This window comes from Phacochoerus africanus, chromosome 12, assembly GCF_016906955.1.
Source record: "Phacochoerus africanus isolate WHEZ1 chromosome 12, ROS_Pafr_v1, whole genome shotgun sequence".
NCBI lineage: Eukaryota > Metazoa > Chordata > Mammalia > Artiodactyla > Suidae > Phacochoerus > Phacochoerus africanus.
The window spans coordinates 36,677,268-36,698,316 of record NC_062555.1 but is presented as its reverse complement, the minus strand read 5'-3'; the positions used below and the strand labels follow the sequence as shown (position 1 = coordinate 36,698,316).

General features: G+C 38.4%; 1 protein-coding gene across 2 annotated transcripts in view; it reads right to left on the bottom strand.

The window, feature by feature from the left end:
- Nucleotides 1-11,132: 11,132 nt before the first annotated feature.
- UBQLN1 (ubiquilin 1) overlaps nt 11,133-21,049 on the bottom strand; it is a 41,199-nt gene continuing 31,282 nt past the window's right edge. The window contains exons 7-11 of one of the 2 annotated variants that reach the window (XM_047754664.1): nt 19,437-19,579; nt 16,359-16,442; nt 15,019-15,134; nt 14,587-14,755; nt 11,133-13,127 (exon numbers count right to left, since the gene is read on the bottom strand). In XM_047754664.1, coding sequence (XP_047610620.1) covers nt 12,975-13,127; nt 14,587-14,755; nt 15,019-15,134; nt 16,359-16,442; nt 19,437-19,579 — 665 coding nt within the window. In that variant the 3' untranslated portion in view covers nt 11,133-12,974. The remainder of the gene's footprint in view (nt 13,128-14,586; nt 14,756-15,018; nt 15,135-16,358; nt 16,443-19,436; nt 19,580-21,049) is intronic. The other variant, XM_047754665.1, reaches the window with a different exon arrangement.

The window sequence follows — 21,049 nt, the reverse complement described above, 5'->3', positions numbered from 1 at the left end:
AACCCAACATACAGTAATTGCTCGACAAATGTTAGTTCTTGTACTATTTGTCATCTCCTGGAGTAGGAAGCCAGAGGTTGAAAACTCCCACTCCTCCTCTTTTCTATGTGGGAGCTCATGAACCCCTACTTCTAAGTTTTGAGGTCTTCCATCTTAACCTCTATCAGGGTCTCCTTCCACCCCCTGGTCAGATCAAATCAAGCAGCATCTGGGATGACGTCCTTGGAGCCCAGGATGATGGGGGTAACCTCTTGAACATCAGGCTCTGGAATCAGGGCCCTGGAAAGTCTGGGCTCTAGGTGCAGCACTGTCACACACTCACTGAGTAAGCTACAGGGTGTCACCAAGTACCTTCAGAGGGTCAGTACTCACAGCCTGTGTGTTCCTCACTAGAGACTGCTCTCATGAGCAAACTTTCAGTGCATGGGAGTACAAGAAGGGAGAAATTTTAAAAAAGGTTGACTTCAAAGATACCATCCACCAGGGACTTTTTTTTTTCTTGTCTTTTTAGGGCTGCACCCACGGTATATGCAAGTTCCCAGACCAGGAGTTTAACTGGAGCTGTAGCCGCCGTCTTACACCACAGCCACAGCAACACAGGATCTGAGCCATGTCTGTGACCTATACCACAGCTCACGGCAATGGCAGATCCTTAACCCACTGAGCAGAGCCAGGGATCAAACTCTTATCTTCATGGATACTAGTCAGGTTCTTAACCCATTGAGCCACAACAGGAACTCCCCAGGGACTTTTTTGAAACTGTAATATGCAAGTTTATTCTTCCTTCACTGAATAGCACATCTGTATATTTAAAGTTATTGAGATTGGAATATTAACTATTATGGGCAATGCGAATGCCCAGCAATTACCAAGGAAGTATAATTTGATTAGACATCCAGTTTACAAGCTGTGTTGGGCATCAATGCAGGGAGTTGATTCAACTACAGAATCTCAAGTGTGAAATATAACCTGGTGCTGATTTCTGAATCGTCTTGAATGCCCTCCAGTGTTCCCCCCACCACCCCGCTCCCCCGGCAACCTAACTTAGATGCTGCAGAAATTTTATCTCGCCTTGTGGATGAAGGTTGAAAAGTCATGAGCCATCATTCAGGAGGATACCAGACCTAACATCGAGTAATACCTACATTACCTAAGGATCCAATGCTGGGGAAAATGTCCCCCAAATGATGACAGTCTTTGGAAGGACTTGCACACTTGAATGCCTCGAGGGCCTAGCAAAAACAATAATGGTGGGATATGGCAGATAATAGGAAATGGTAAGAACTATGACGAAGCACAAATGCACGCCTTATCTAAAAAGGGCAGCCACTACTCATTGCCAGATGATGCAGGAACATACTCGAATTAAATGGGCCGGGCTTACTGCTCACTGCATGAGGGAGAACACCAATCTTCAGGACCATGAGGGGAAATCTGTAAGATAGTACAAGCGACTAAAAATTTGAACACATTAGGTGACTTGAGTGGAAGGTTCAAGGAAGCAGGGCTCTCTCTAAATGGAAGTGGTGAGGAAGTGAGGGATGACTGGCTATCTTAAGAAGCTGAGAGGCATCAAGTGAGGCTAAACTCGTCATCATTCTTGAAGAAGTACATTAGCCAGGACAGGGAAATAGATATGTAGTCATTTTTATGTGGACGATGTTGCTCTCTGTGTTCAGGCACAGTTACAAAATGGTCTTTTGTCTTGACCAGGATCAGAGAGCAGTCTTTTAGGTATTCTGTGATACTGTCTTGTTTCTAGCAGAAAAGAGAGGCCTACCTTTTAGTACTAGGCCAGCTCCAGGAAGACACAGACGGCTTTTCTTTCATCAGAGATCCTTGTCATTAAGGCTTTTTAGGCCTAGATTGCAAGCAGCTGAAAACACAACATTTATCTTTACATTAAGCAGAGCTCAGAGGATTTAACTTGAACTTCCCTTCTCAAGAAATGAGAATTTGGGAGGCTTTCCACCTTAGGTAAGGGCCAGGTTGCAGTAGTTGTTTATACCCTGAGGTCAGAGGGTTGAACAAAGGCAGCTAGTGGATTAATCTCTCAGGACACACACCACCTCCCCTTCTTGAAGTAGGGCTCTAGCATTCAGGGTATGTGGAGCTGGAAAATCTTGAGACGTTCTTTCCTCCCACCTAGAAACGCATTCATGCAGGGAACACCCAGGGCCTCTGCAGAAATGCCTGTCCCTGACTCAGCATGTACCACTACTTCATTCCGTTCTATTGCTAAATAGTATTCCCAATGTGCAGATACATCTTTTATTTACCCATTCATAATTTCATAGATATCTGGGTCAAACGCTAACTCCACAGTTTATCCTTTTAAGAAACTGAACTATTTTCCAAGTAGCTGTACCAATTTACATGGTCACCAGGAATCCTGGTTGTTATTTTCTCTCTGTGATTGTAGCCATCTTAGTGGGATATGAGGTGGCATCTCATTTAGGTTTCGACTTGCATTTCCCTAATCTTTTCATGTGTTTACTGGCTATCTCCTTATCTTTGAAGAAATGGCTACTCTAATCCTCTGTCCATCTTTTAATGCGACTCTTTTCATTGTTGAGTTCTTTATATAACCTGCACTCGTATCAGATATATCTGGATTCTCATCAGATACACAATCTGCAAATATTTTCACCCATTCTATGGGTTGTTTCACTTGATCAAACAAAGTACAAAATTTTTTAAGTTTGATGATGTCCAACTTACTCTTCATTGGTTGCTTGTATTTTGGTGCCATATCTAAGAAACTATTGCCTGCAATGAGGTCATAAAGATTGACCCTGTGTTTTTCATTTAGCTTCTATGAGTTTTTCTGTCTTAGATCCAATTCAGAGTTAATTTTTGAATCAGAATATGCTCTGTAACAAGATGCCAGATGATTTGTATGTACAATAAAATTAAGAAGCACTGATTTAAATTACTAATAAATTCTTATTTCCTTGCCTTAACAATCATTTCAGAAGCTTTAAAAAATTATGACTAGGGAGTTCCCATTGTGGCTCAGTGGTTAACCAATCCGACTAGGAACGATGAGGTTGCGGGTTCGATCCCTGGCCTCGATCAGTGGGTTAAGGATCCGGCGTTGCCGTGGGCTGTGGTGTAGGTCGCAGATGCGGCTCGGATCTCGCATTGCTGTGGCTCCCGAGTTGCAGCTACAGCTCCGTTGGACCCCTAGCCTGGGAACCCCCATATGCTGTGGTAGCGGCCCTAGAAAGAGCAAAAAGACCAAAAAAAAAAAAATTATGACTAGGAGTTGCTATTGTATGCTCAGTGGTAACAAACCCAACTAGTGTCCATGAGGATGTGGGTTTGATCCCTGGCCTCACTCCATGGGTTGAAGGAGCTGGCGTTGCTATGAGCTGTGGTATAGGTCGCAGACGAGGCTAAAATCCCACATTGCTGTGGCTATGGAGTGGACCGGCGGCTACAGCTCTGATTCGACCCCTGGTCTGGGAACTTCCATATGCTGAGGTTGTAGCCCTAAAAGACCAAAAAAAAAAAAATCCCCACAAAGTTATGCCTGAGCCTTACAGATAAAACAATTTTACTTAGCCTGAGCTTTTTTTTTGTTTAACCTTTTTAGTTGACTTGGATTTACATTTTATCATCTGGTTATCATGTCTGAGGCATTTAATTTGTCCCCCTGCCCCTTTTTTTTCTCTTTAAGGCTGTAACAGCAGCATATGGAAGTTCCCAGGCTAGGGGTTGAATTGGAGCTGCAGCTGCCGGCCTACATCACAGCCACAGCCACACCAGATCTGAGCAACCTACACCACAGCTAGCAGCAACGCTAGATCCGTAACCCACTGAGCGAGGCCAGGGATTGAACCGGCATCTCCATGGATATTAGCCAGCTTCTTCACCCCCGAGCCACAATGGGAACTCCTGTCTACCCCTCCCCCTTTTTTTTTTCTCAAAAGAGAGGGATGGAAATAGGTAAAACACACTCCTGTCTTCTCTTTGGAAATCCAGAATCATAGAAGAAATTCAAATGCATCAATGACCCACAGACCTAAATTCATAAAAATCTTGAACATGAGGCAAAAAACCTTCATGACCCTGGATTTGGCAGTGAATTGTTATATATGGCACCAAAACCACGAGTGACATCAGAAAAAAAGACATATTTGACTGCATCAAAATTTAAAACTTTTGTGCAAAGAGCACTATTAACAAAGTGAAAAGATAACCTGTAACTGAAAGGGTTTTATGTCCAGAATGTATAAAGAACTCCTACAATTCAACAACAAAAATTTTCAAAAGGCAAGGGACTTTAAATTTCTCCAAAGACATACAAACAGCCAACAAAACACAAGAAAACACACTCATCACCAAGTCACTAGGGAAATGCAAATCTAAACCATGCTGACTAACCATCTAATACCTGGTAGAATGGCTGTAATTTTTTTTTGTCTTTTTGCCTTTCCTAGGGCCACACCCACGGCATATGGAGGTTCCCAGGCTAGGGGTCTAATTGGAGCTGTAGACACCAGCCTACACCACAGCCACAGCAACTCACGATCCAAGCCACGTCTGCAACCTACACCACAGCTCATGGCAACACCAAATCCTTAACCCTCTGAGCAAAGCCAGGAATCGAACTCACAACCTCATGGCTCCTAGTCAAGATTCGTTAATCACTGAGCCATGATGGGAACTCTGGATGGCTATAATTTAAAACAGAAGATAAGGAGTGTTGCCAAGGATGTAGAGAAAATTGGAACCCATACATTGCCGATGGGAATGTAAAACAGTGCCACTGGTGTGGAAAACAGGCACTTCCTCTAAAAGTTAAAAATAGATTTACTAGGAGTTCCCGTTAGTTAATGGCTCAGTAGGTTATGAACCCAACTAACATCCACGAGGACATGGATTCAATCCCTGGCCTAGCTCAGCAGGTTAAGGTTCTGGCATTGCCTTGAGCTGTGGTGTAGGCCAGCAGCTGCAGCTCCGATTCAACCCCTAGCCTGAGAACTTCCATATGCCACAAGCCCCTTAAAAAAAAAAATTACCTTATGACCCAACAATTCCACTCTAGGTATGAATCCAAATGAATTAAAAACAGTAACACTAATTCTTATACACTAATGTTACAGCAGCATTATTCACAATATCTAAAGGATGTAAGTGTCTATCAACCAATGAAATGAAGAAAATGTGGTAATTATTACTCAGTCTCAGTCATGAAAGGGGAAAAAGTGAATGATGAAAAAAACGCTCCAACATAAATGATCCTTGGAAACATGCTAAGAAGCCTGACACAAAAGGTCACATAAAGGCACATCTCATTATGCTTCAAAAATACTACATTTATGGAGTCCCCACTGTGGCACAGTGGGTTAAGGATCTGGCATTGTCTCAGTAGCAGCTCAGGTTGTTGCCGAGGCATGGGTTCGATTCCCAGTCCAGCACAGTGGGTTAAGGATCTGGTGTTGCCACAGGTGTGGCATAGGTCACATCTGCAGCTTGGCTTCAATCCTTGGCCCAGGAACTTCCACATGCTGTGGGTGTAGTGCCCACCCCACCCAAAAAAAAAAAACCCTACTTTTTTTTTTTTTTAAACAAATTGTAAATCTGTAGCAACCCTGGGTTGAGAAAGTCTTTCAGAGCCATTTTTCCGACAGCATTGACTTCGTGTCTCTGAATCACATTTACTTAACTCTTCACATTTTTCAAATATTTTCAGCATTACAGTATTTGTTATGATGATCTGTCATTAACGGTCTTTGATGCTATTATGATAAATGCAAATGTGGCGGAAAATAGCAAAAGAACTAAAACTAGAAGCCAAGCCTGAAGATGTGACTGAACTGCTGCAATCTCCTGATAAAACTTAAATGAATTAAGTAGCTGCTTTTTATGGATGAGCAAAAAAAAAGTGGTTTAAGATGAAATCTATGTAGTCCTGGTGAAGAAGCTGTGAAGACTGGAGAAATGACAACAACGGGTTTAGAATATCACATAAACTTAGTTGATAAAGCAGTGGCAGGGTTTGAGAGGTCTGATTCCAATTTTGAAAGACGTGCCTGCTACAGAGAAATCATTTGTGGAAGGAAGAGTCCAGTCAGTGTGGTAAACTTCATTGTTGTCTTATTTTAAGAAACTTCGACAGCAACCACTACCCTAATCAGTCAGCAGACACAAACATCGAGGCAGGACCCTCTACCAGGAAAAAGATTACAATTCATTGAAGGTGCAGATGATAGCATATTTTAGCAATGAAGTATTTTAATTAAGGTATATACGTTGTTTAAGACAAAATACTACTGCACACTTAATAGACTACATTATAGTGTAAGTATAACTTTTATATGCATTGGAAAACCAAAAACTTCATGTGACTTGCTTTCTTGTGATATTAGGTTTATTAAGGTGGTCTGGAGCTGAATCCATACTATCTCTGAGGTATGCCTGTACTACAAAAACTAGAATGTATGCTTCGTTTGGACAGACTGCCAAAGAAAAGGGGCTCAGTTTGTAGTACTGTTCCTTCTACAATATTCAATAAGGAGTACAGTCATTACTTTCCCCTTGAAAAAGAAGAACAGAAATGTGCTCCTCCGATATTTTTTCCCCCTCCTGGAATCAGAATGTGTGACAGATGATACCAATTCTGTGACATTCTACCCATCAAGCAGTTGGGCCTAGGACCCTTAAATCTGGGCAAGACTGCTAGACCATTAGAATACAGGAGAAATGACACTGGGCCAGTGTGGAGGCCACATCTTAAAAAACTGACAGCTTTTATTTTTCTTAAAATACTTGCTCTTTAAAACCATCTACCATCTTGTGGGGAAGCACAAGCAGCCCCATAGAAAAGTACATGCGGAGAGGAACTGAGACTCCAACTGCACTCCCAGATGAAAGTCATGTATTAGTTAAACGGCTATGTGAATAAGCCCTCTCGAAATTCTCCAGACCCAGCCAAGTTGCTCCAGCAGTACTCACCAATCCTTGCCAAACTGCTCATTCATGAATAAAATTAATGGCCAATTCTTGTTCTCAGCCCCTAAGCTGTGGGGTAGCTTGTTAAAAGCATGAGATAACCACAAACAGCAGAAATTCCCTTCCCTCCCTAAAAATTATAAGGGGTGGAGAATGAGTCTAAATAGGTTTTTAAAAAAATCTAGCTTGAACATACAGTGACAACTACATACATAGCCCATTAAAGAATTAGGCCCCGTATTAGGTGTGGTCTTCCGAGGCAATCTATACAGGGAGCTCCCATATATGCCTAGTTCTGTTCTAAGCCTAAAGTGTAGTAAGCAAGACAGATTGGGTTGTGGATCTAGAACAGGTTACATTACAATTAGGGAGTCTTAAGGCACAAATGTTAACATGTATAAACTGGAATTATAAAGTGCGGATGTGTTTTGTCACTATCTGGAAAAAAAATCTCAGTCTTATTCTATTCAATCTGACCAAAGCAAAGATGTTGGGAGGGGGTGCTTTTCCTCCATTTCCAAAAGGGCTGACCACAAAAAAAGTAGTTCCGATGGGCTGGAAAGGTATCTATCACTCCTACTGACGAGGAAAGTCAGCTAGGGATCGAGGTGAGGAAAACGATGCCTGGAAAGACAAAGAAACCCTCTCCCTCACACTTTAGCTCATGTAACAAAATTCGCCTGCTTATCTAGATCTATCAAACCTATTCTGGGGATCAAAGGTGGTAAAATGTCTTTCTCTTTGTACTTTTTGGTAGAAAACAATTACCCCAGACTCTCCCCCTAAAGCAAGTCCTCCTGCCACACACAAACGACCACGCTCAAGTATTTCCCATCTTCGAAGAACACAAAAGGCAAAAACTTCCTCTACACTGCCACAGCTACTGCCCCCCTTTCTCCGATTCTCTTTGGGCAACCTGGTATTGTCTAGGTTCACTCTAATCAGAATTTTAACCTCATCACCCTTTAAAACCCCATTATTGTCATAAAGGTCCTTCCCTTCAGTAAATCCATAGGTTAATATTTGATCTGTGATGAATACTTGAAGCAACAGCATTTAACACAGTTCATTTACCATCTTTCTCCTTGTGAAGCTTTCAGTCTACCTGTCCATGTCCTTTGCTGGTTTCCTCTCATCTCTCTGCAAAGAAAGTTAGTGTTGAACTAGGGCTCAACCTTCCCAAAGTGTCTTTATCCAACACTGTCTAAAATTTCTCTGGTCAGGATTTCTCAACATTGGCACTAAGAACATTTTTGGACCAGATAAAGCTTTGTCATGGGAGCCAGCTCTGCGTATCACAGAATGTTCAGCAGTATCCTTGGCCTTTATACTAAGTAGATGCCAAGAGTATCCTCAATCATTTTGGCAAAAAGGCGTCTCCAGACATTGCCAAAGCCCCCTGGGGGGCAAAGTTACTACTGACTGAAAACCACTTATCTAGTTCCTTGGCTTGAAATACTATCTATATACACCAATAGCTGTGTAACTTGTCTGGAGCCTGAATCTCTCCTCCAATTGCTTTCTCATTATCTCCAATTATATATCATGTGCATCTCACTTAATACATCAAAACTAGATTTCTCATTTACACATTGTTTGACATCTCTCTTGTTCTTAACCTCACACTTTTTCATTTTGTCTTGTTTTTGTCTCTCTTTTTTTTGGGGGGGGGGCTGCACCTCTGGCATATGGAAGTTTCCAGGCTAGGTGTTGAATCAGAGCTGCAGCTGCCAGCCTACACCACAGCCACAGCAATGCAGGATCCCCAACCCACTGAATGAAGCCAGGGATCAAACCAGTGTCCTCAGGGATACTGGTCAAGTTCATTACTGCTGAGCCACGATGGGAACTCCAACCTCACACTTTTACCCATCAGTAAAACCTACTGACTCTGCCTTCAAAACATACCCCAAATCTAACCGCTTTTTACCTCCACTGCTACCAATGCAGCCCAAGCTGGCATTATCTCTCATTGAGATCATTACCTCCTAAGAGTCTCTCTGCTTCCACCCTGGTCCCCCTAGTCCAATGGTTCTCACTTGGGAACTTATTAGAAATGCAAATTCTCCTCCCACACCCCTAAACTAGTAAATCAGAAACTCTGAGCACAGGGCATAAAAACTGGCTATTAAGCACCTCCCCATCAAATTCCTGAACCACTTCCCTGTTCCCATCTCTCCAGTCGTTGTCCCTACACCACTTTCTCCCTAGCTCACCTTGCCCAGTCACAACGAACTTTCGGTTCTACAAACACACTCAGAACATTCACAGCACAGCACATTGTCATTACTTGTCCCTCTTCCTGAAAAGCTCTTCACCCTCCCAGATATTCTTCAGATCTCTAATGCCATCTTCTCAATGAGGCCATCTCTGACTACCCTATATAAATAATACCTTTTTCCTAAGTTTCCCTTGTGGCACAGTGGAAACAATCCGACTAGGAACCGTAGGGATGCGGGTTCAATCCCTGGCCTTGCTCAGTAGGTTAAGGATCCAGCATTGCCATGAGCTGTGGTGTAGGTCACAGACATGGCTCGAATCTGACATTGCTGTGGCTGTGGCATAGGCTGGCACTACAGCTTCAACTGGACCTCTAGCCTGGGACCCTCCATATGCCAAGAGTGCGGCCTTAAAAAGCAAAAATAAAAAATAAAAACAAATAAAATAAAATACCTTCTTCCTGAACTAGTCTCCACACTCTGCTTAATTTTTCAGCAAAGGCCTTGTCACTACCTAACAGGCTATATGTGTATGTTTTCACGGTCTCCCTACATCCTACTATGTAGACCCCATATGGACAGAACTTCATTTTATTTACTGCTATACTATGAGCAACTAGAAAAGAACCTGTGACTCAACAGATGTTCAAATAGATGTTCGCTTTCTTGGGCAACAGTTCCCTATTGTTGACTAGAGGAAAGATACAAAGAAGTCAAGGAAAAACACTTAATATTACTTAAGTAGCTGCCCAGAAATTCCGAAACAAAAATCCCCAAACTGTAAGTGAATGAGAGGGACAGAATGCAACAGTTGACAGTTCAGAGTACATCAACTGGTTAGCAAAATTTAGGAGGGCTCTAAAATGAATCCCAGAAGAACCAACAAGCTTTACATAAGCCAAAGATGGATGAAATTCCAGAAGGGAGAATACCGCATGCCACACTAGAGAAGCACAGATTTGCCAAGTATAGTCTTCCCAAGCCTGTTCACTGGATATACTGTTACCTTGAGGAATGGTTAAAAGGATGGTAGAGGATAGGACAAGGCTGAATTAAACAGGTTTCTTTAATGCAGGACTTCTTGCTGACTTAATCAACCTGTTTAAAGTTAACCTCTAAGAGAAGGAGGACAGTATGCAGTACTTCCCCACCTAAACCACGTAACTCTTTGTTTTGCACAAAGACATGTGCCTTAGCTTCACTTTCATCACTAATGTTAGTGACATTCTTACCTCTTCAATTCTGTTGTAACTTGCCTATAAAATTAATAGAGTAATAACGTCTCCCCTTTCATTACTAAATTTAGGCCTGAAACTCCAATTCTGAATACAAAGAGGCCAACTATCACTTATCTAATTTGCTAACTTTGTTTAGAACCACAAATACTTCACTTGGGAAATAAAATCTAGAAATGTTATTTCCACCAGTCTATTCTCTATTCATTTTGTAATAAACTAACATGAGAACAATTTATAGTATTTCAGGAGTCTTTTTAGTGCTTTTAAGAATTGTACAGAGTTTGAACTCCTTAAAAAGATAATTCAGATCTACGATGAACATACTACAAACAAAAACAAAAAAACAAAATCACACCAGTGCAACAATTAAAAGGTACTCAGGAGACCCTTCAGTGAGTGTTGTACACAGGCCTCACCACCACTTTCCACAGTGAAGAAATCCTAATGCCCTGATTCAAAAGGCGAATTAACTAATCACGTACCAAAAGGAGTGAACAAAGCCCAGGCCACCTAACTTCTCTGTTGGCTCTTTTTAACACACTATATGGTATACATGCACATATTTCAATTGCAAACAAAAAAAATTAACAAAAAATAATCTCAAGTGTGATAAAGTCTAGGGTAAATCAACTTCAAAAGTCTTTAAAAGACAGTTTGAGCAAAGTAAACTGAAGACATCTTTTTCTTTCTACAAAAAAAGCAAGACAAACAAGTGTAAAAGCTAGAGATTTATTGTTATTTTGTGATTAATAAATTGTCAAATTGGTTATGACACTATCCCATACTGTATACCACCATTGGCCAGTACACAAGTTTTTCGACCGTACTGAGGCATAAGGCAAGAGAGCACAGAGACACATGAATACCATCCTTAACAACTTCCTCTTCGTCATGCCTCCACCTCGACCTTTGTACATGGTTTTCTTCCTGGGGAAAGTGTCACAACAGTGCACAAAACGGTGGGCAACCTGGCCTCTTTACCTTTTTTTAATAGCAAGCAACTTACAGAAGTAATGGAATTCAACTTTATTTCCCTTGATTTTACTGGTCTGAATTCATTTTAGGTTACTTTAACATTTTAATTTCCTGTAACTGTACATGAGAGAATATAATGACCTAAGAGAATACTGTATCAGAGTCAGCCAAATATATTACTGACCCCAAAGTTATGTTTTAATTGGTCCTAAAGGAATGTACCACCCCAACAGTTTGAGAGTTAGGCAAACGACTTCTTTGGGGAAGGAAGGAAAAAGCTGTAGAACAGCCAAATGTACTCAACATTGTTAAAACGGCTCTGTTTTCACCCTTGAATGATACTTCTTTACTACACTATATGCACAGAAATCCTAACAGAATCTTGGTTGCCAGTATTATTTAGGCTGGCCCAATCCAGGATAGATCCCCTCCCCACCCCCCAAATTCCCCTTCTCTCAGGCTCTGAAAAGCACAATATTTAACTATTTCTTAATAGAACTACCAAAACACTTCAGAAACAAGTGGCTCACAAATCATTTTAAATTCATGTATTGCCTGTGCATGAGAAAAATGATAAACCCAAAAGATAGTTCTATTTTTATATGGCGATTAAAAATAAATGAAACATCAAGACACTTTCAGTGAAAGCAACATTTCAATTACAAATTGTAATGCCTGTTAAACTACCTATGGGAAAAGCTGAAAAGTCCTAGGCGAATGCACTTTTGGGTTATACTAAGTGCTCCTTCAGTCTGCACAAAGATTAAGATAATTTACAATCTGTGAATGTTGCGACAATGTTACATTATGATGTCTATACAATTAAACGTCCTTAAAGAGATAACCAGAATCAGCTTTTCTACTATATTTTCAACAAACCTAACGTGTACTTTTGCTGAAAGATGTTTATCAAAGATGCTGTAAGATCTTACACAATTAGGAAATACTCAGCTTTAAAGTTATTTCCTTATCTATACTTTTTCAGTTGCAGATGTTCTGCTCAGATAATCTACTGCAGTATGTTTCTAGAAATGCAGTTCCAAATGTGCATACATATACTGTATACAAATAAAGCAAAAACTGTCAGTGGTATAAATCTTACAGCATTTTTGTTTGCAAAAATACATGCCAAAGTCACAATAAGCGATATTGTACCACAAATTATAGAGCGCAAATGATTTGCTTCTTTTTAATGCTTTTATTCTACATAAATTACTACCATAGGCTAATGTTTAAAAAGCAAATAAACTGGACAGATGCTGGACAAAAATCTGTTCACCCAACTATAAAAGGTGATATATTTTTTAAAAATTACAATGCAGAAGTGTTCGATGCATGCAGTAGCCTTAAATGAAAAAGCATTGATTCCCACTGTTCCAGGAAAACAGAAAAAAACAAACAAACAAAAAAAACACAGAGAAACCCACACATCTTACTGCACTCCACCTTAAAATGCATCATATTGGGTTTGTTTATAACAGCACAGAATTCCAAGAGTCAAAATGAAATAAAGCGGGTATTTTAAAGATTTAAGAGCCGTTATCAAAAATAAATTACATTTTTTCAAGATACAGAAAGGCTGCTATGACGGCTGTGAGCCCAGTAACCTTTCAATAGCCGCATTGATATCACCTCCTGTTGCTATTAGCGCTTGCAAATTTGCTTCACGGTTCAAAAATCCCATTGCACTGAGCTGTTCCAGTTGCTGTTGAAATCTGACTTCTGGATTCTGTAGCTGTTAAGAAAAAAACAAACCAAAACTCTTAAGGAAAATCGGTCCATGTCACACCAAAATAATCTTTTAAATTTTTAAACTGCTTTTCAAAATAACATATCCTAGTCTACTGAGCTATAAAAGCACTGGCCTCTCTTTTGAAACCTTCGACATATTTAAAATCCAGTTATCACTTTAAACAGTCTATACCTAAACAATTATGTCAAATAGAACACATAACTGCTTTTAAAAAAAAGCTTAATAACGTCAACCGTTATTTTAGATTCACTTAAGAAGCTCATAGAACATAAAGGAAAACTTTAACAAGTATGTTTAAAGGCATGCAAAATTGTGGTGCAGTAGGTTAAGGATCTGGTGTTGTCACTGCTGTGGAGCCAGTTCAATCCCTGGCCCACGAACTTCTGCATGCCACAGGCGAGGCCAAAAAAAAAAAAAGAGGTATGCAAGTAGTTTAACATTAGATTATTTCTTTTGTAGCTAGTGACCAACTGGGTAATTACAAAAGCCAGTGTCTTGATGTATAAAATTCTAAGTTTTAATGCGACTCAGAATATAGATTTCTCTATTGGCTAGTTAAGTGTTCAGAAAAGAGTTCCTATTTCAGATGCACAGATTATACTCTGACTGTTCAACTGCATCTTTTTCAGAAATGATGTTAAGAAAAAAAAATACATAAATCACCAATTTTGGGCAACCTGATAACAGTGAGGTCTGTAGATTGCTCACCTTAGATAACTACTTTGTCCAATACATGACATCGTTTTTTTAAATTTATTCCAAGAATATTTACTGAGCAAGTTATGCTCTATATTGGGAATACAAATACTTACATAAGATAAAACTCTGACCTGTTTATTGTGCTTCGCCCCACAGAAGTTTAAGGACAAGCTACTATAGTAAGTATGAACTAGCAACCATCTGTATAATGGCATATTCTTAGTAAATAAATGTTTCCAGATGTAAGAACATCATTAGTTCACCTTTTTCAGCCATTTGTGAGGTGTATAAAAGTGAGACAAGTTACCACAGGAGGCACTCGTGGGTGGGTGAGGCAGTTAGGACTTTTTAAAACTCAAAGTACAATGACTAGACAGAATATAGTTGTTCAAGAGGTATCTGGGACAATCAAGTTTCTGTTCTTTTCTGACAAACTTGTATTTATAAAATATAACCTATTTCAAATAATTTTCAAACAGGGACTCCAGAAAAGAATGCATTTTTAAAGGCAACTTCCAAAAATTAAGGCAAATCATTTCTTTCTTCCCTACAACTACAACATTTCCTTTAGTGTCTAATACAGTACCAAAGTTAACAACTTTCGTAATGCCTGTTTTTTAGAATCAATATCCTTAAGAATGTGCTTTCTACTATAGACTAAACCTAAAGGGACAGCCACTTTTTCTTTTTAATGTATTTATTTTTTTGAAATTTCCAAATTTCTAACATTAAAAATCATTACCTGAGGATTCACTCCAGCAAGAGCCTGCAGCATTTGCTGGATAAACTGCTGGTGTCCAGGTTCAGTGGTTCCTGCTGTGGGACTTGGGTTTTCACTAGGTGCAGAATTAGAGCCATTGGTTCCTGAAGAGCTTCCGGTGCTTCCTAGTGCCCCCAGGCCAGGAGTAAACCTAGAGAAAGAGCAAACTGGTAATAACTGGTAATAAACCTAAACTCTTGCAAAACAAGAGGCCAGACCAGGCCAGGTGACAGCAAATCAGTTACATTTTAACAAGAACATTAGCTAAGTTATCTTCTTAAAATAAGTGTTTTTAACTTTCAAAACTTTTAAAAGCAATTTCCACCAAAAAAAGGGGAAGAATAATATTAAGCCTGAAATTCTCGGAGAAAGTAACCACTGTGCACTTTCATAGTCTTCCCCAAAGAAGCCTACCCTGGGATGAGGCCGGGGGCTTCCGTTGCTAAAGTCTGTAAACCCTGCTGAATCTGCAACAAGGCTTGCATCGCTCTAGGGTTTGACATTGCCGATAATGTATCAGGATTCTGCATCTAAGGAAGAAAGAAAAACTGTGGTAGTGAAGGAATTAAAACCAGGAAAGGTAAAATTTTAAATGTTTTCTTTGCTATGCTTCTGGAAAAAATCTAAAACCTTACTCCTAAACACTGGTTAATTCCTCATTTCTTCCCAAAATAAACATAAGCACCTCCTCTTTGATAGTAACCTAGTGTGCATATTGTTACCTGACCTCCTCCTAAGTCCATCACGAAAGCCATTTTTCATAATGAAAGACTATCAGGAGCTCCTCTGGAAGCCACAACTCTTCCCCTTTCCAACAGATAAAAGTACTGTTTCTAAGAGACAACTTCCAAATGCACAATTTATATAACATGGTGATATGGTGAAAACCACGTATTCCTCCTGACCAAGAGTTATCTGTTATCGATGTAACAGTTTTACCAGTAAGATACACGCTAAAACAATAGTTCCAAATTTGAAGTTAATGCATGTGTCCTGGGTTCAGCTTCTACTTCCAAATACACACCACTTGACTAACCAAAAAGGACAGGCTTACATCATTACAATAGATCAAGGACACTAACTAACCTTGGATAATGGTTTACAGGCCTGAGGATCACTGGCATAATATTTAAAAGCCCTCCTTAGAACTACCAGTTTCAAAATGCCAAGACTGACTTCTCTTTTATCTTTTTAAATAATAAAATACCATGGCAATCTCAAGTACTTTTTTAAATAAAACCTTCCTTATATGACAACAACAATTTAAATCTTGCTAATTCCGAGTTTGAGGAATGAGTGCTACCCCCTAGAAAACTGGCATTCTATTAATTTGAAGGAATTAAAACATTACAAAGAAACCAAACATATAAAATAGGATAGGGTAGCTAGCTCTTTCCTGTTTCTCGAGATTAGTTAAACCATACAGTGTAACATGACACAATGAAGCACTTCAAAGTTAGTAAAGTGAAAGGAAATGGTTTATGATATTAACGAAGCATTCAAAATCCTAAATCCTCAAAAGCAAAAATCAAATGGACCTTTCCTCAGAATTTATGTTTAAAAAATACCAGCAAAAGGTCAGCAATGAAATGGGGCTCAGTTAAGATCAAGCTGAATTCTCTGCAAATTGACAGCATTACCAGACTCTATTCTATGTTTTGCTATCAGCCAGAGAAGAGCAAGGAAAATGTTTATCACCAAACTTTTTTCAAGCAAATAATTACCAAAGATAGCTAGCATCTTTTCTTACTCACTTGTTGGAGGAAAGTTGGGAGTTGTTGTCTCATTTGTTCTTGAAGCTGAGGATTTCCAGCAAATAGGGGATTATTCAGCATCATCTATGGGGCAAGTGTTCAAACAATTTTAACTGGAAATATCTGAAACAAGTAATGTACCTTGTTTAATAGTCTATCTTCCCCCAAGTGCCTAACCTGGCACTTAACAGTGAGGAAGGTAGAACATGAATTAAAAAAGGGAAGAATACTGTCCACAAGAGGGATCTCCAGAAAAAACAAAACTGAGGCATCTTCTCTTTCAATGAGAATGGTGATTATGATAATGACATGCAATATCCTAAAAAATAAAAGCAATCATTTTTTTAGGCTTTTCCTTGAGCAAAGGTATCTGCCTTTGAAGGAAAAATAAGAGTAAATGGCATTCATGAAGATACATTTTCCACTACACTGACAGAATAAACATAGCATCAATACATGAACTATGTATGCATGGCTTGCTTAGACACCTCAACACACAAGTGGCAAGCATAGAGAAAATCCACATCTGGAACCACTATATCTACCTGCCTACTACAAAACAGCTAATATTAGGTACAGAAAAATAACACAGCAGAACAGCAACCACCTAGCCAGAGAAGTGGAGCTACTAGTGAAAATCAGCCCACGACTAGCACCGATAGATCAATCTCTGGGGGAAAGTATTAAAATGCTTTAAGACCTTAAAGATGTAAAGCCATTTGAGAACACCAAGATTAACCTCTGGATTTCACCTCACTACCACCAGAGTTGAGAAAAACAGCATGCCTCCTAACCTTCAAATGGGTGTTAAGAACTAAAAAGTCAGGGTCAATATTAACACAATGTTGCATACCGGGAAATAAGATAAGGATACACGATCAGCATAAACAGAAACTGATATACTCTCATAGCTTCAAAAAGACAGACTTTATATCACTTTCCCCAGGTGGAGTGAAAGGTCAACAAAGATTTACTGACAGCCTGCTTACCAGTCTACAAGTCAGAGGGGAAAATGACCCTTGCCCTCAAGTTAATTAACCCTATTTGAGAGTAATTACATGTTAACTACTACAAGTAGAATGAATTGTTCCCTCCCTCCTTTAGTTTATTCTATCATTGCAAAGTAGACTTAGTTAATTTCAACAAAATAACTAATGCAGGAGGAAGTCAGACAATGTTTTATGGATTTACAGCATTTATTTCAAAGTGACCAGTAAATTCACAGTAAATAAAGTAAAACCTTCTTGCCAACAAACCTGCTTCTTTAACGGCTCCAGTCAAATATTTTTTTTATTATGAACAAATCAGTAAAGTTATCACATTTATCTTTCAGGATTCATGTTATTTGAAAATTATGTCATTTTAAACTGATTCATCTCATTGGATTAGGATATTTCTCCTAACTTACCTGATTGTATATAATAAGAGTTTTTATAATCAGACTTTTTTGAATACCTAAAAATCAAAATCAGAATAGAGAGAACGACAAACTCTTATCTGCTGGTAATCAAAGTACACTATAAATGCTCGTAACAACTGTCTACAATAAAAGACAATTCATACCTAGCCTTCTTATAAAAGCAAACATTTCACTTTAAAAAACATGTGAAAGTGCTCAAGTCACTTTATAAATGTACTATTTTTCATTTAAATGGCTGGAAGTGTGCTTGTTAAAGTAAAAAATTTTAAAGCAAGATACACATTTAATATTTAGTATTAATCAAACATACATTTAAAAACATACAAATAGGATTGGTCTGCATACATATTTCCCATGGGTATTTTAAACAAAAGTTGAAGCATTTAATACTAATAATAACTCAGTTTAATAATTTTCTTATGAATAAAATACTTCATTAAGTGTACCTACGATAGGCAAAATTAAAAGCATATACAAAACTTTATCTAAAAACTTCTATATTTCAGAGTTCCTGTTGTGGCTCAGTGGGTTAAGGATCCAGCATTTTTGCAAGCTGTGGCATAGGCAACTTCCATATACCACAGGTGGACCTGTATAAGGAAAAGAACATAAAAAAATAAAAACTTCCATACTTCCAACTCTACAAATTTTAAGAGGACAGAAAGCTGCTGCTGAGGATTGTTAACTCAAAGATATCTCTATATACTTGAATTGATATGGTTTCAGACTTTAGAAACATAAAAACCATTTCCTTTGACATAATGAAGAAAGTGATTAACTTTAAAAGCTTTTAAAATTTCAGAAATGGAGACTATAAAGGAAACTATTTCAAATTCCTAACACTCCACAGACTGTTTTTTAATAAACACCAAATATAAATCACAGATGATGAAGGCCTAGTTTACATTTGCCAAGGTTTTTCAACCCCAATGGTTCTTAATCTAGGGGTACATGATAATCACCTAGGAAACTTGGGGGGTGGGGGAGTCCTATACTCCAATACAGTTACATGAAAAGATCTCAGGACAGGGTCAAGATTTTTTCTTTTAATTTTAAAGTTTCCAAAGTCATTCTAAATGTTCAGCTAGGATTGAGATCCACTGATTTTCTTAGTCTCTTCAGAAACAAGTTAGAAAATGATTTAATAAAAGACCAGGGGGAGATTTGTAACAGAAAGAATGAGAATACTTTTCCCACAATCTCTCCCTGCTTATATTAAACAATTTCAGGCCATTTTATAACTGTCATTTTGAACACGACTATTATTGAAAATCTCTGTGATTTAACCAATGTAAGTATTTCAAATGTATTAACACTTCTCAATCACTTTTAAGATTTTCATTACACTGAAGAAAAGGCTTTAAAAGAGAGAGCATTCAAAACTTTTGTATTCATCTCTTTAATCAAACATGTGGATACAAAATAAACCTGCACTTCTTTCTAGCCAGTGAACAGTGGAAATGAAGCAGTTTCCATTACATTATGAAGTATTAATTTACTGTAAGGAAACAAACTGTCCAAAAATTTGGAGATGTGGTTTGCCTACTTTTCCAGTGTAAGGCAGCATGCACAAAATAAACGTGTCCAAATCACAAACAACTGATTAAGCTGTTTCAATCCACACTGATTAGTCCTTTTCAATACATTTACACACTCACCTGTGCAGCAAGGTCAGGGTTCTGGCTAAGTGACTGCATCATGCTTCTCATGTAGGGGGCGGACAACATGTTTTGCATAAGTTGTGGGTTTTCAGTTATTTGTTGCAACAAGCTCTGCATTCCTGGTGTGTTGAACATACTAGCTGAAAGTTTGGTTTAAAAAAAAAAAAGAACATTTTTATCAAGAAAAAGACATATAAACAAAAGTGAAAGTTTTAAAATACATATCTACTGTACATAATTTTAGCAACTGCAGATAAATACACATATCAATTACTTATCAACTGAACTAAGAAAAAATTTTATGGCTAAGATCTCCAAAACAACGTGCCTACTAACATATATTAATGAAGGAAGGTTTATGGATTTGATACATTCTGGTTGAATATACAGGAAAATCCTGTTTTATGGAAAGGCTAGGTTCAAAAGTCAATTTAAGGCAAAAACTAGATATGGTAAAAATACTAAAAATACTCATTAAAATACTGAAAAATCTCAAAAAGTGAAGATGTCTGAGCCAACTTTTCCCCCAGGATGACTTAATTAGAATCATATTCAGCAGTCAATACGCTCACTTAAGAAAGAAGGAAGCCTTCTTGCCCAGGCCTCCAATCTATTTTCGTTTTCACTGAGTCCTGACACTCAATGAATTCAACCCCAAATTAAGGGGGCTTCTTCATACTTCAGTTTCCCCATCTGTAAAATGATGTAATAAGCAGTATTTAGTTGATAGAGTGGTTATGACAATTAAATTAATGTGTAGATGGCTGTTAACTGTCACTCTCTCTTTTTGTTGAGAGCTACAGCTAAATTTATGTGAACTCAACAAGTCTTTGAAAATTAAATTTGTTCAACATACAAGATTTTCACTTGCTGACTAGATACAATCAAACTCAAATATATGCTCAAACTCATTATGTGAACTTTTCACTTCTTAGCTTTTTCATTTCCCTTTTGTTCTTATTCTATCTAATGTAATTTAACAGGTTTAAAAGATTTGACTCTCCCTACTTTCTAATTTATTATGATTCTGCTGTTTTTCTATAACAATTTTTGTTTTTCCTATTTTCTCATATTATTTCAATTTAGGTTTCTTCTACATCCTAGAGTCTAAGGATACACTTAGACAGATAGTGATGAAGATAGCCTGTAGGGCAAATATAGCCTATGACCTGTTTTTGCATAGCCAAAGAGCTAAACATGGTTTTTACATTTTTAAATGGTTAAAGAAAAACATTTTTTGTGAAATGTTAAAACTATAAGAAATTCAAAAGTCAATGTCCATAAATAACATTTTATTGCAACACAGTCGTGCACCCTCATTTATTGTTACTGATGGCTAATTCTGCACTACCAAATCAGAGTTGAGTAGTTTCAACAGAGGTTCCATGTGGCACTACCATAATGCTCTATACTGCTATTCAGAGTACCACAAACAAAGGGAGAACTGGACTCTGCTGTGCTTTTAAGGCACAACAGAGAATGGATTATTTTATCATTGAAATGGCAAAACACCATATTTACTATGCAATGACACTAAAGGAATATGATATACTTCAACACTGCTAGACAGAGCACTCATCACAGTATTCCCTACTAACAGGAAAGCAAAT